Genomic DNA, 13,422 nt, shown 5'->3' with positions numbered 1-13,422 from the left:
TTCTAATTCAATTTTGTCATGGTCAAAGAATATATTTTGTATGACTTCAATCTTTTTAAATGTATTAAGACTTGCTTTACAACCTAGCATATAGTGTATCCTGGGGAATGTACCATGTGCCTTTGAAAAGAATGTGTATTTTGCTATTGTTGTTGGGTACAGGGTTCTACAAATTTTTTAAAAAGGCATGTATTCTACCTGTAGGAAGCTTACAAATTAATGGAAATCAATTAAACCACATAGTAAATGATAGTCATTGCACATACTACAAAGTACTCACTAAAGTACATACAGAGATGGAGAAAAGAAGAGCAAGTTCCCCGAATATCCAATATCGGATTTTTAGGAAGGAGAATGACACAGAAGAAGCTCTAAAATGGGCTTAGAACTATTAAGACAAAGTACCATCATTTAAAAAAAAACAACTGAAATTTTAAAGCTGATTGGCCATGAATATCAGGGTTCCTATTCAGGTTGGTCTAGAAAGACAGTTTATTTATCACTAAACTACAGATTTTTTAAAAAACACTGTTATTATAGAAAATATGTTTATTATAATTTTATCATGATTAATCACCAACTATTCAGTATAATAACGATACCTGAATCTAATTGATAGACAACTGTGCCTTTTTCTTCTCCTACAATTTCTGGTAACTTTTCATTTCCTGTAGGTTGATAGAAATATTCTGGTTGAGGTGGAACCCACTCTGAAAGAAAACATTAAACAAGCATAAAATAAGAAATAATATAAAAGGTTCTTTATCCAAAAGTAATATACAATTATAATAATTATTATTCAAGTGACTAGTTTGGTTGAATCACATCAAATTCCCACTCTAAGTTTCCAATTTGTTTGTAAATTAATTATGTCTTCCTTCTTTCCATAAAGACTATCAGATTTTTAACAAAAAGCATATATAACAGAAGTATAAACTTTAAATAGAAGACTTAAAAATAATCCAGAAAGGTCAATATAGTTGCTATAACAACTCTTCAAAATTTAGCCCTGAGCTTCTTTTTATTTATTTTTATTTTTTATTTTTTATTTTTTTTAAGATTGTATTTTTAAGTAATTGCTATACCCATCATGGGCCTTGAACTCACAACCCCAAGATCAAGAGTCGCATACTCCACTGACTAAGCCAGCCAGGTGTGCCAAGCTTCTTTTTAAAGTCAGGAAAGTATGTTTAGCTATGTACTTTTTTTATTACCATAGAGGAAAAAGTATATCAATTATTTCGGGGGAAACAAAACTTTTGCATTAACACTCAATTCTAAAAGATTTTTTTTAATTTATTTTTTTTATTTGAAAGAGAGAGAATGAGAGAGAGAGAGAGCATGAGAGGGGGGAGGGTCAGAGGGAGAAGCAGACTCCCTGCTGAGCAGGGAGCCCGATGCAGGACTCGATCCCAGGACTCCAGGATCATGACCTGAGCTGAAGGCAGTCACTCAACCAACTGAGCCACCGGGCGCCCCTAAAAGATTTCTTATATGGGACTTGGGCAACTTCTCAGTATCATTTTAAGTATAGTAGCCATTGATGAACACCAGGGGCACAGAAAGACACAAGGGAAATTCAACAGTACATTAAAAGGATCATATACCTGATCAAGTGGGATTTATTCCAGGGATGCAAAGATGGTTCAACCTCTGCAAATTAGTTAATGTGATATACCACATTCACAAAATGAAGGGTAGAAATCATATAATCATTTTAATAGATGCAAAAAAAAGCATTTGGGAAAATTCAACATCCATTTATGATAAAAATTCAACACAGCGTGTACAGAAGGAACCTCAACATAATAAAGGCCATATATGATAAGACCACAGCTAAAATCATACTCAAATGTGAAAAGCTGTGGGATGCCTGGGTGGCTCAGTCAGTTAAGCATCTGCCTTCAGGTCAGGTCATGATCCCAGGGTCCTGGGATTGAGTCCTGCATCTTTCTCTTTCTCTGACAAATAAATAAATAAAATCTCAAAAATAAAATGTAAAAGCTGAAAGCCTTTCTTCTAAGATCAGGAACAAGGCAAAGATGCATCAACTCTTGCCACTTTTATTCAACATTGTATTGTAAGTCCTTGCTAGAGCAATTAGGCAAGAAAAAGAAATAAAAGGCATCCAAATTGGAAAGGAAAAAGTAACACTGTTGGGGGCGCCTGGGTGGCTCAGTCATTGAGTGTCTGCCTTTGGCTCAGGTCATGATCCCCGCGTCAGGCTCCCTTCTCCACAGGAAGCCTGCTTCTCCTTCTTCCACTCCCCTTGCTTGTGTTCCCTCTCTCGCTGTGTCTCTCTCTGTCAAATAAATAAATGAAATCTTAAAACAAAACAAAAAGAACCACTTAAAAAAAAAAAAAGTAACACTGTCAAACTGTTACTATTTGCAGATGACTATATGTAAAAAACACTAAAGACTTGATCAAAAAACTGTTAGAACTAATAAATAAACTCAGTAAAGTTGCAGGATACAAAATCAATACACAAATATTTGTTGCATGTTTATACACTAGTCATGAACTATCAGAAAGAAATTAAGAAAACAATCTCATTTACAATTGTATCAAAAGAATAAATACCTAGGAATAATTTAACCAAGGAGGTGAAAGACTTGTATATTGAAAACTATAAGACATTAATGAAAGAAATTAAAGAGGACACAAATAAGTGAAAAGATATTCCATGCTCATAGGATTGGAAGAATTAATATTTTTTAAATGTCCAATATCATTTTTCACAGAAACAGAATAATCCTAAAATTTCTATGGAGCCATAAAGACTCTGAATAGCCAAAGAAATCTTGAGAGAAGAACAAAGCTGGAGACTTCATGCTCCCTGATTTTTTTGGAATTTATTTTTTTTCTTTTTTTTTAAATATTTTATTTATTTATTTATTTGAGAGAGAGAATGAGAGAGAGTACATGAGAAGGGGGAGGGTCAGAGGGAGAAGCAGACTCCCCACTGAGCAGGGAGCCCAAGGTGAGACTCGATCCTGGGACTCCAGGATCATGACCTGAGCCGAAGGCAGTCGCTTAACCAACTGAGCCACCCAGGCACCCTTTTTTTTCATTTTTTTAAAAAAGATTTTCTTTATTTATTTGTCAGAGAGAGAGAGCACAAGCAGGGGGAGTGGCAGGTAGAGGCAGAGGGAGAAGAGGGCTCCTTGCTGAGAGGGGAGCCCAACGTGGGACTCGATCCCGGGACTCTGGGATCATGACCTGAGCTGAAGGCAGATGTTTAACCAACTGAGCCACCCAGGTGCCCCTGATTTTTTTTTTTTTTTATGTAGGCTCCATGCCCAGCATGGAGCCCAACACAGAGCTCCAACTCACAACCCTGAGATCAATAAAAGAAACTAAATGAAAAAAAATCTATAAAAAAAATTACCTCCCCCAAAAAAGACTAGAAATAACAAGTGTTAGCGAGGATGTGGAGAAAAGGGAACCCTTCTGTTGGTGGAAATGTAAATTAGTGCAGTCACTATGGAAAAATAGTATGGAGGTTCCTTAAAAAAATTAAAAATTGAACTACCATATGACCACCAATTCTACTTGTGGGTATTGATCCGAAGAAAATGAAAATACTAACTCAAAAAGATAAGTGTACTCCCATTGCAGCATTATTTACAATAGCAAAGATATAGAAATAACCTAAGTGTTCATCAATGAATGAATGGATAAGGAAATTGTGGTATAAATATACAATGAAATATTATTCATCCATAAAAAAGAATGAAATCTTGTCATTTGTAACAACATGGACAGGCCTTGAGGACATTATGATAAGTGAAATAAATCAGACAGAGAAAGACAAATACTGTATGATCTCTCTTACACGCTGGATTAAAAAACAAACAACAAGGCCAAAAAAACAAGCTCATTGGTAGTTGCCAGAGGTGGGTGGGAGAAATGGGTAAATTGTTTTTATCTTTTCAGTTTAAAGATTTATTTATTATTTTGGGGGGGAGGGGCAGAGGGAGAAAGAATCTCAAACACATTCCCTGCTGAGCACAGAGCCTCATGTGGGGATCAACCCCACAATCCAGACCATGATCTGAGCCAAAATCAAGAGTCGGACACTCAGCTGATTGAGCCACAGAAGCACCCCTGTTTTTTCAGTTTAAATGAACTTGAATTTAAAAAAAATAACTAGCTCAAGGTCATACAGCTAGTAGGTGGTGGATCTGGGCCTAGAACCTCATTGGAATTACTCCAACATCTGTCCTTAAAATTTTCTTTACTGCTTCTAATATTATCTTCTGATTGGTTGAACTTAAAAAAAAAAGAAAGAAAAAATAATAAAGGCACAGCTCAGTAATAAAACAATGCTAATTTCTTATCTTTAAGGTGATAGGAAGTGATGAGGCTGTCAATTTGGTCGAAACGATACGGTGCTTGTTATTAAATTTCCTTGAAATTAAAAAAAATACTTTTTAAAAGATCTAGCACTGGGGTGACTGGCTGGCTCCATCAGTAGAGAATGCAACTCTTCATCTTGGGGTGGTGAGTTCAAGCCCCACGTTGGGCATAGAGCTTACTTAAAAAAAAAAAATCTTGTGCTTTACCATTACTACTGGTTTTAAATTCCAGTTTCCCACTTTTTTTTCCTCTCTTGGAACTGAGTCCAAAATCCTCACAGGAATTTTCTTTGCCTATCAACTTGGACTTTTATCTAAAAATTGTACAGGGCAGGGACAAATGCTCTTAGGACTTCTCAGCTATTGTGCCAACTCAAAATGCCACCCCTCCCCCACATTCCCAATCACCTGAAGAGCAGTTCTGTGCCCAGTTAAGGCATTGAGCACATCCCTATATTTTCAGCTTTAGCTCTTGTCTTTCATGCTCCATGCTCCCTGGTTGCCCAGACATGCCATGCTCTTTTTCCACGTCCTCTAACTGGAATACTTTCTTTGACCCTCTCAGATGGATCACTTGTAACTTATCATCAGACCTCAGCTTACATGTCAACTCCTCTTGGAAACCCTCCCTAAACTTCCAGGCTCGGGTTAAGTGTTCGCAGAGGGACCAAACTCTATGCAATTGCCTTGTTATATCAGTATCCCTACCAGTATGTGAATTCTGGGTGTCTCCATCTTGTTCATCATTATATCTGAACCAAGTACTGTACTTACCATATGGCAGAGGCTTAGTAAATATATACTGAATGAATATTGTAAGAGCGAAGTGTGAAAGTAAGAAACATCCAGTTGTTTATCTAGCAGTCTAAAACAGAGACACAATGCCTGATAGACACAAGCATTCCAGCCATTAGAAAAGTCCCCATTTTTCAATGGAACCCACTTCTGAAATGCCTCATGTAATGAATGCTAAAGATTGTATCTGCACCACCAATAGCTCAAAAATAAAACCAGCAATCTCACAAAAATAGTCTCCACGATTCCAATAAAAAAACTCCAACAAACTCAAAATACAATTAAAAACATTAAACACTATGTTCTGGTACATATAGTGTTCATCAATTATACCAAGGCTGGTAAAAATACAACTCATAAAACTCAACCAAGCATATTAATACTGAGACAGGAATACTAGAAAACAGATTTAAGTATTGATATATTTTGGCCCCTAGAAAGATATCCTCGCATTCCAATAACCTCAGAAGCATTTGAGTTTACACAGTACTGTAACTTTTTACCTTGACCAGTATGTATCAGTTTCTCAGGGCTTAATCAGTTCAGGATGAGCTAATATATGTTGTCCTACTTTGTACTTCAGTATGCTGGACTTCAAAAGTTCTCATAACAATGTCTGTCAGGGGGCACCTGGGTGGCACCTCAGTGGCTCAGTCATTAAGTGTCAGACGCCTTCGGCTCAGGTCATGATCCCAGGGTCCTGGGATCGAGTCCCGCATCGGGCTCCCTGCTCAGCGGGAAGCCTGCTTCTCCCTCTCCCACTCCCCGCTGCTCCCCCTGCTTGTGCTCTCTCTCTCTCTCAACTAAATAAATAACATCTTTAAAAAAAAAGACAGTCTCTGTCAGAACAGCAGAACCACGACACATAAGTCACATTACCGATATGATGAAGGTTTTCCTTGATGACCTCACATTCTATTGGCCACCTGGGAGCCTGCAGGGGCCCACTGCTGGAGAAGGCAGCAAAGAGATCTCGGGGTTCTCGAAGACATGGGTTTACTTCACCAAATTCATCATGAAGAAGTTGTCTGCTCTTAAGAAGTGATGAACCAAGCATGAGGGAATCTGCAGAGGGAAAGGGAATGAGTGAACAGCTTTCTTTTCCTCCTTGGGGATTTTGCAGCTCGATGTGATGACTAACTTGAAGCACTGTATTAGAATATGAGCACAGGGGCACGATCCTAGACACATGTCTCCTTCAAAAAGAAGATTCAGTCCAGGACAATAGCATCAAAATTACGAAAAGTTGGGGCACCTGGGTGGCTCAGTCGTTAAGCATCTGCCTTCAGCTCAGGTCATGATCCCAGGGTCCTGGGATCGAGCCCCGCATCGGGCTCCCTGCTCAGCAGGAGGCCTGCTTCTCCCTCTCCCACTCCCCCTGCTTGTGTTCCCTCTCTCACTGTGCCTCTATCTCTGTCAAATAAATAAATAAAATCTTTAAAAAAAATTACGAAAAGTTACATTAAGATTCTGTGTAATCTATTAGTTAAATGTAAAGCTTGAAGGAAACTGTCTTTTACATCAAATTATGTCATAGTTTTGCTTAGAGAGAGGCAAAAGAGGAAACTTTCATTTCACCCATTAGCATTTTAGAGAAAAGTACCTAAGGCTTTATTAACTACAGTGAAACAATCTACAAATCAACTTTCAAGATCAAAAAACCGTGATTGGGAGGACAGAGACACTAAATGAGGGGACCAAGGGGAGGGCAGAGGAGTGAGTAGGGCAGGAGAAAGAGATGAGCTCTTGGGAAACAGAATGAGAAAAAAGGGAGGAAAAGAGGCTTCCAGGGCAGAGAACAAGAAGGGAAATGAGAGGAAGAAGGAAAAGAAAGGAAAGGCAAAAAAAAAAAAAAAAAAAAAAGAAAGAAAGAAAGGAAAGGCGGAAGGCCCCTGGGTGTGGTGAGTGCGCCATGTCTGGCAGGGAGAGCAGTGAGTGAAGACACCTCCTGGAAAGCAGTTTGAGTTTTCAGGTCTGGAAGGACGCCGAATACCTCTGCTCACAGCCTCTAACTGTCTGTGCACCGCTGAACATAGACAGGTGGGCCCTGGAAAGAGGAAGGAGAAGGCTTGGTTTGTCCTGGGGATCTGTGACTTTCTTTTCTCTGCTCTCTTTCCCTGTCCCTTTCACCGCCCCCCCAACCCCCAGTTAGGGCCCCATTTTTCCTTCTTTCCTTTTTTTTTTTTTTTTTAAGATTTTGTTTATTTGAGAGAAAGAGAAAGGTAGAGAGTGAGAGAGAGAGCGGGGGGTGGGGTGGGCAGAGGGAGAGGGAGAAGCAGACGCCCTACTAAGCAGGACCCTGGGATCATGATCTGAGCCAAAGGCAGATGCTTAACGGACTGAGCCACCCAGGCGCCCTCTTTCCTTCTTTTTTTTTCTTTTAAGATTTCATTTATTTATTTATTATAGAGAGAGAGAGAGAGTGTGTGTGCTGGGGGGAGGGGAGCAGAGGGAGAGGGACAAGCTGACTCCATACTGAGGGCAGAGCCCAAGGCGGGGCTTGATCTCATGACCCTGAGATCATGACTTGAGCCAAAATCAAGAGTCGGAGGCTCAACCAACTGAGCCACCCAGACACCTGTCTTTTCTTTAAAGAAACTTTTTTTTTTTTTTAATTTCAGGGCCCGGGGCGCCTGGGTGGCTCAGATGGTTAAGTGTCTGCCTTCGGCTCAGGTCATGATCCCAGGGTCCTGGGATCGAGTCCCGCATCGGGCTCCCTGCTCCTTGGGAGCCTGCTTCTCCCTCTGCCTCTCTCTCTCTCTCTCTCTGTCTCTCATGAATAAATAAATAAAATCTTTAAAAAAAAAAAAAGAATTAATTTCAGGGCCCTATTTTTTTTTAACTCTTAATCTTTTCCCTAGATTAATGGCAGGAGGGGACAATAAACATTTGAAAAGATGGTAAAGCTGCTCAATCTCACTCATAAAGAACTAGAAACCAGTATGACAAGGAGATACTAATTTTGTACCTGACAGGAAAAACATTTATGTGTTTTCACATTCATCCTGGCACAGGTGTAAGTAAACAGGTACTCTCAGAACCTTCTGGCAAGAAGGCAAACTGGTGGGGCACCTGGGTGTCTCAGTCAATTAGGCCACTGACTCTTGATTTTGGCTCAGGTCATGATCTCAGGGTTGTGGGATCAGGCTCCACGATCAGTGGGGAGTCTGTATGAGATTCTCTCTCTCCCACTGCCCCTTGTGCTCCTGCTCTCTCTCTCTCTAAAATAAATAAATAAATCTTTTTAAAAAAATGCTTTGCTGGGGCGCCTGGGTGGCTCAGTCAGTTGAGCGTTGGACTCCTGGTTTCAGCTCAGGTCATGATCTCAGGGTCCTGGGATCGAGCCCCACATCAGGCTCCATGCTGGGCATGCAGTCTGCTTGAGATTTTCTCTCTCCCTCTCCCTCTGCCCCTCCTCCTGCTCATGTTCTCTCTCTAAAATAAAAAAAAATCTTTAAAAAAAAATGCTTTGCTACAAAGATGATGAAAACATGTCTTCTTCACGCCAATGATCAAAACAGGAATAAAAGAAGTCCTATCATCAATTACATGCTAAAACTCATTCACATTGTGTTACCTCTACCAGCAGATTTTGAATTTCCTGGTGTTTATGATACTGAGGCTGGCAATTGCTTCTTACTATCTTGAGCATCAGTAAATGGGGCACGAGGAAATGGAAGGGGGCATTCATAAGCCATCCCACTCAGATGAGTTTCCTTTGCTCAACCCCTGCCTTTCTATTCCCTGCCAGGAGCTGTGGGACACAGAATGGAAGAGTCTTCAGGGCACTGGGGTGTGAGCAAACATCTATCTGAAAATGGAATTATTGCACCAAGGGTTATGCACTGTATTAAATTTCCCAAATATCACCAAATTGCCTTCCTAAAATAGTCTACCTATTCACAGCCCTAACAGCAGTTAGGAGAGTGTTTCCCCCATACCCTGACCTATATGTACTAGGTGTAATTAAAAAGTTTTTTTTGCCCAAATCCCATTAATTTAAAAAATGGTACCTTGACATTTTGATTTGTATCTTTAATTAAGGTGAAATTGAACATCTTTTCATAAGCTTATTGACTTGTCTTTTTTTAAATACTTACTTATTTTAGGGCGCCTGGGTGGCTCAGTTGGTTAAGCGACTGCCTTCGGCTCAGGTCATGATCCTGGAGTCCCTGGATCGAGTCCCGCATCGGGCTCCCTGCTCAGCAGGGAGTCTGCTTCTCCCTCTGACCTTCCCCCCTCTCATGTGCTTTCTCTCTCTCATTCTCTCTCTCTCTCTCAAATAAATAAATAAAAAACCTTTAAAAAAATAAATAAATACTTATTTATTTTAGAGAGCGAGCTCCCACTCATGCACATGCACATGCAGAAGGGGCAGAGGGAGAGAATCCCAAGCTGACTCCCCATCCAGCATGGAGCCTGTCTCAGGGCTAAATCCCATGACCCATGAGATCATGATGTGGGCCGAAACCAAGAGTCAGACACCGAACCAACTGAGCCACCCAGGCACCCTGACTGTGTTTGTTTTTATGAAAGGCTTGCTCATGTCTTTTGCCCATTTTTGTATTTGGCCATCTTTTACATATTGATTTTTAAGAGTTACTATGTTAAAGAAAGTAATCCTTTGAGACATTTGTCATAATCTTTTTTTTTTAAGTTTGTTATTTTGCTTTATTAACGGTATTTTATGGCTTTTGGGTTTTGTGTCATTCAAAGGTTTTAACTAGAAAAAGGACACAATCAGATTTGCATATAAAAAAGAATAATGCTGTGTGAAAAATGGATTGAGAGGGGTTAGCATGAAACAAGAGAAGAATTCAGAAGACCAATTATTAAGGCTCTTTCAATAGTGAAAAATGAGGGGCCCCTGGGTGGCTCAGTTGGTTAAGCGACTGCCTTCAGCTCAGGTCATGATCCTGGAGTCCCGGGATCGAGTCCCGCATCGGGCTCCCTGCTCAGCGGGGAGTCTGCTTCTCCCTCTGACCCTCCCCCCTCTCATGCTCTCTCTTTCTCATTCTCTCTCTCAAATAAATAAATAAAATCTTTAAAAAAATACTTCTTAAGCACCATTATTAAAAAAAAATAGAAATGATGGTAGCTTGAACTGGGATCAGGGAGGATATGGGGAAAAGTGAATTGATGTTTGGTTGGTTATGTAGTGAGGGAAAAATTCATCTGTACTCCTGATCTGAGATTCCAGAAGGAACCTGTGAAATCCTTGTGAAAAATTATTTTTTGGGGGGGTTGCCTGGATGGCTGAGTTGGTTGAGCGTCCAACTCTGTTTCAGCTCAAATCATGATCTCAGAATTGTGGAATCGAGCCCTGCTTCGAACTCCAATCCCAGCAGGGAGTCTGCCTGTCCCTCTCCCTCCGCTCCTCCTCTCTCTCTGTCTTTAAATAAATAAATAAATTTTACAAAATTATTTTTGCTTAAGCTAGCTAAAATTAATTTCCACCACTCTCACATAAAGTGCTTTAACAATATACCTGCCAAAACTGTGTAAAAATCAATGGGTTAGTCTTAACCACAGAGTCTTAACAAATTTTCCAAGAATTTGCAGTAAAGTAATCCAGAATGTATAGGATTTTAATTTAAACCTATAATCCAAAGTGGATCTAGATATAAGCTTTTTGAGTGATGTCAGAAACTGGCCAAGGCTGTTCCTCTGGCTTTTGCCGTGTTAGGCCATGTTCTCCTGAATACCCCAAGGAGTGGCTCAAGGCAGTGAGGTTTCTGGGGTTCACACACACTGATCTTTACTCACAGAGTAGCTTCTCCTTTTGCAGCGGATCTGGTATCACATCCTCTCTTTCCCCAAAAGAGCCACTCAGCAGGTAGCGAGGATTATTCTTCCAAACATGCTGGTGTGTCGCTGAGTTTGGTAAACTGCCTCTCTGAGCTACAAATATGCAATGTAATGAAAGGTGCTGGAAGGCCGGTTCATCTCCTGCAACATCTAGGTCAATACCAAAACCACTAGTACTACCCAAATTGCCAGTACTTCTGTTAACCACCCATCACCACCACAGGCCTTTACAATGAATATATCCCATTTTCCAAAGAGCTTTCATATTCCAATTTCCATGAGTTAAGCCTCATTTTCCCCATTTACAGTGAGGAGAGACTTGAGAAGCAGCATGGTAGGGTGGAAAGAGAAAGGCGCCCAAAGCTGCTTTGTCTTGAAGGCTCTGTTGAATCTGGCAAACTGGAAATTCAGTTTTCAACAAATTAGGAATGACTTTAAAAATGAAATAGTTAGTAAGAAAATTTAATAAGGTTGATAGAAAATCAATATTGAAACTTAATTTTATTTCTAAATACCAGGACAAAGTTAGAAAATCAAAATATAAAGAGATACCATTTATGGTAACATGACAATATGAAGTTCCATGAAAAAATTATAAATCTTTATTGGGAGACATTAAGCAAGATCTATGAGAATGAAGAAACAGAGTATATTCCTAGGTTGCAGAACACTCCCCCAAAATAAAAATAAAAATAAAAAAGAGATTGCAGAACCCAGTATTGGAAAACTCTCATTTCTTGTGACATTTGATCTATAGATACAATGCAATCCCAATTTTTTAAACATCACAAGCTAATTCTAAAATTACATGGAAAAAGCAAGAATAGCCAAGACACTTCTGAAGAACACAATGGAGGACATGTCTTCCCAGATTATCAAGACTATTTTAATGCCATATAGTGTAATTAAGAAATATTGGTACAAGGATAGACAGACCCTGTATACACAGGCACTCAAAAGAGGTGACATAGCAGGTCAATGGGGAAAGGAAGTACTTTTCACTTCCCTTCATCTTTCCCTCATGGTGCTAGAAAAATCTGTCATTAATTTATCCAAGTGTAACTCTCCAGTTAATCTAACCATTTACTCCATGAAGGCAGGAAAGGTGATGCTAGGTAAGAATGTGCTATTACCTTTAAAGTAGCCATAGTATTGAAGATGATGGTACATAAAGTCTTCATAGGGATCAGGAAGAGTCTGTGAAAGGAAAAGCCCTATCGATTAGGAAAGTCCTTTCAAATAATACTGACCTCTCAACAAAAGGCACACAAGAATTGTTGCAAAGGACAACAGTTCTTGAGTTCCTGAGCACTTCTGTAAACAAACCAAGTGAAAGACATTCATGCAAATTATTCTATCTTGGGGATCAAGATCTCCTGCCAGAAAAAGGTGCCACCGGAATATACCTTCTGATCTAGTAGTATTGGATTTCTGTGGAGTTCCTGGAGAGGGGAATGTACCGACCTCCTGCTTTAGTTCTGTTTCCAATGCTGGGAACATGTTACTTCCGCATGGTATGCTGAAGACAAGTCAGTGACACCGGCATCCAGCCACAACCCCTGCCCAGTTTCCAAAAGGGCAGCTGATTACACAGAAGCTAAAAAACCAGAACAGGACAACTGAAAAACACTGCCGATTTCACCCCACCCTCCTCCACTTGCACGGCTCTCACGCTCCCTCTTCCCCGCCAATCCAGCCTCTCAAGAGGCACACCTGAGGAATGTGGGAGGGCGGCTTGTCTTCCAGTCTGGGCCTCCCGAGGCACCTGGACCCTTGGGGCTCCCATGCTTCCCTCTCGGAGGGAGATGCTCACCACCAGGATGCAACAAAAAAGTGAAAGAAATGGCGATGGAGGGATCCAACGGAGTTGCCTCGGAGTAGATAAGAAAGGTCAGGGGCCCGGAGAGTGGACCCTGAAAATGGAATTCTGGGGTTCAGGGCTTCCTGGTGCCGGGGAAGGTGATGAGAGGTAGTTACCCTGAAGAGTCGGAGAGGGGGCGTAGAGATTTCCTAGCAGGGCAGAGGGAAGGGTGCGATTCCCATCCGCTCCCCGGCCCGTCTGGGGCAGCAGGGGTGTGCGCGGCGCGCCTGCGGCGGCAGAGACCCTAAGCGAGGCGGGAGGCCACCGCACTGCAGGGACAGCAGCCGAGCCTCACAGCCGGCAGAGAACACGCTCCCTGCGCTCGCCTGCCACCGCTTTCTGCGGGGGCTCCGGTAGCCTAGCAACCGCGAGGCGGAAACGGGAGGGCAGGGAGGCAGGACGCTTCCGGGGAACGAGCTCCCGCCTCCCGGGCACGGGTGGGACCCTGGGAAATGTTCCCGGGTGCGGCCCGCCTCCGGTTTTTCAGACGCATTGCTCCTTTCGTCCGATGTTGCAGCCCCGCTTCTGGGGCACCGAAACTGGATTGGTGAATACAATGCCAGTTAGTGGTCCTCAAAAATATTCCTAACTTCCTTA

At 41.3% G+C, this 13,422-nt stretch overlaps 1 protein-coding gene across 6 annotated transcripts in view; it reads right to left on the bottom strand.

Annotated features, from left to right (window-relative positions):
- Positions 1–13,202, bottom strand: part of AGBL2 (AGBL carboxypeptidase 2) — a 39,240-nt gene extending 26,038 nt beyond the window's left edge. The window contains exons 1-7 of one of the 6 annotated variants that reach the window (XM_025879316.2): positions 12,678–13,202; positions 12,429–12,561; positions 12,098–12,161; positions 10,923–11,057; positions 7,102–7,203; positions 6,036–6,221; positions 603–710 (exon numbers count right to left, since the gene is read on the bottom strand). In XM_025879316.2, coding sequence (XP_025735101.2) covers positions 603–710; positions 6,036–6,221; positions 7,102–7,203; positions 10,923–11,057; positions 12,098–12,161; positions 12,429–12,464 — 631 coding nt within the window. In that variant the 5' untranslated portion in view covers positions 12,465–12,561; positions 12,678–13,202. The remainder of the gene's footprint in view (positions 1–602; positions 711–6,035; positions 6,222–7,101; positions 7,204–10,922; positions 11,058–12,097; positions 12,162–12,428; positions 12,562–12,677) is intronic. The other 5 variants (XM_025879311.2, XM_073904598.1, XM_025879312.2 and 2 more) reach the window with 5 other exon arrangements.
- Between the last annotated feature and the right edge of the window lie 220 nt (positions 13,203–13,422).

Source organism: Callorhinus ursinus, unplaced genomic scaffold (assembly GCF_003265705.2).
Source record: "Callorhinus ursinus isolate GAN/ISIS: 27379988/994484 unplaced genomic scaffold, GSC_fseal_2.0 scaffold21, whole genome shotgun sequence".
NCBI lineage: Eukaryota > Metazoa > Chordata > Mammalia > Carnivora > Otariidae > Callorhinus > Callorhinus ursinus.
This window is presented reverse-complemented; position numbering and strand designations above follow the sequence as displayed.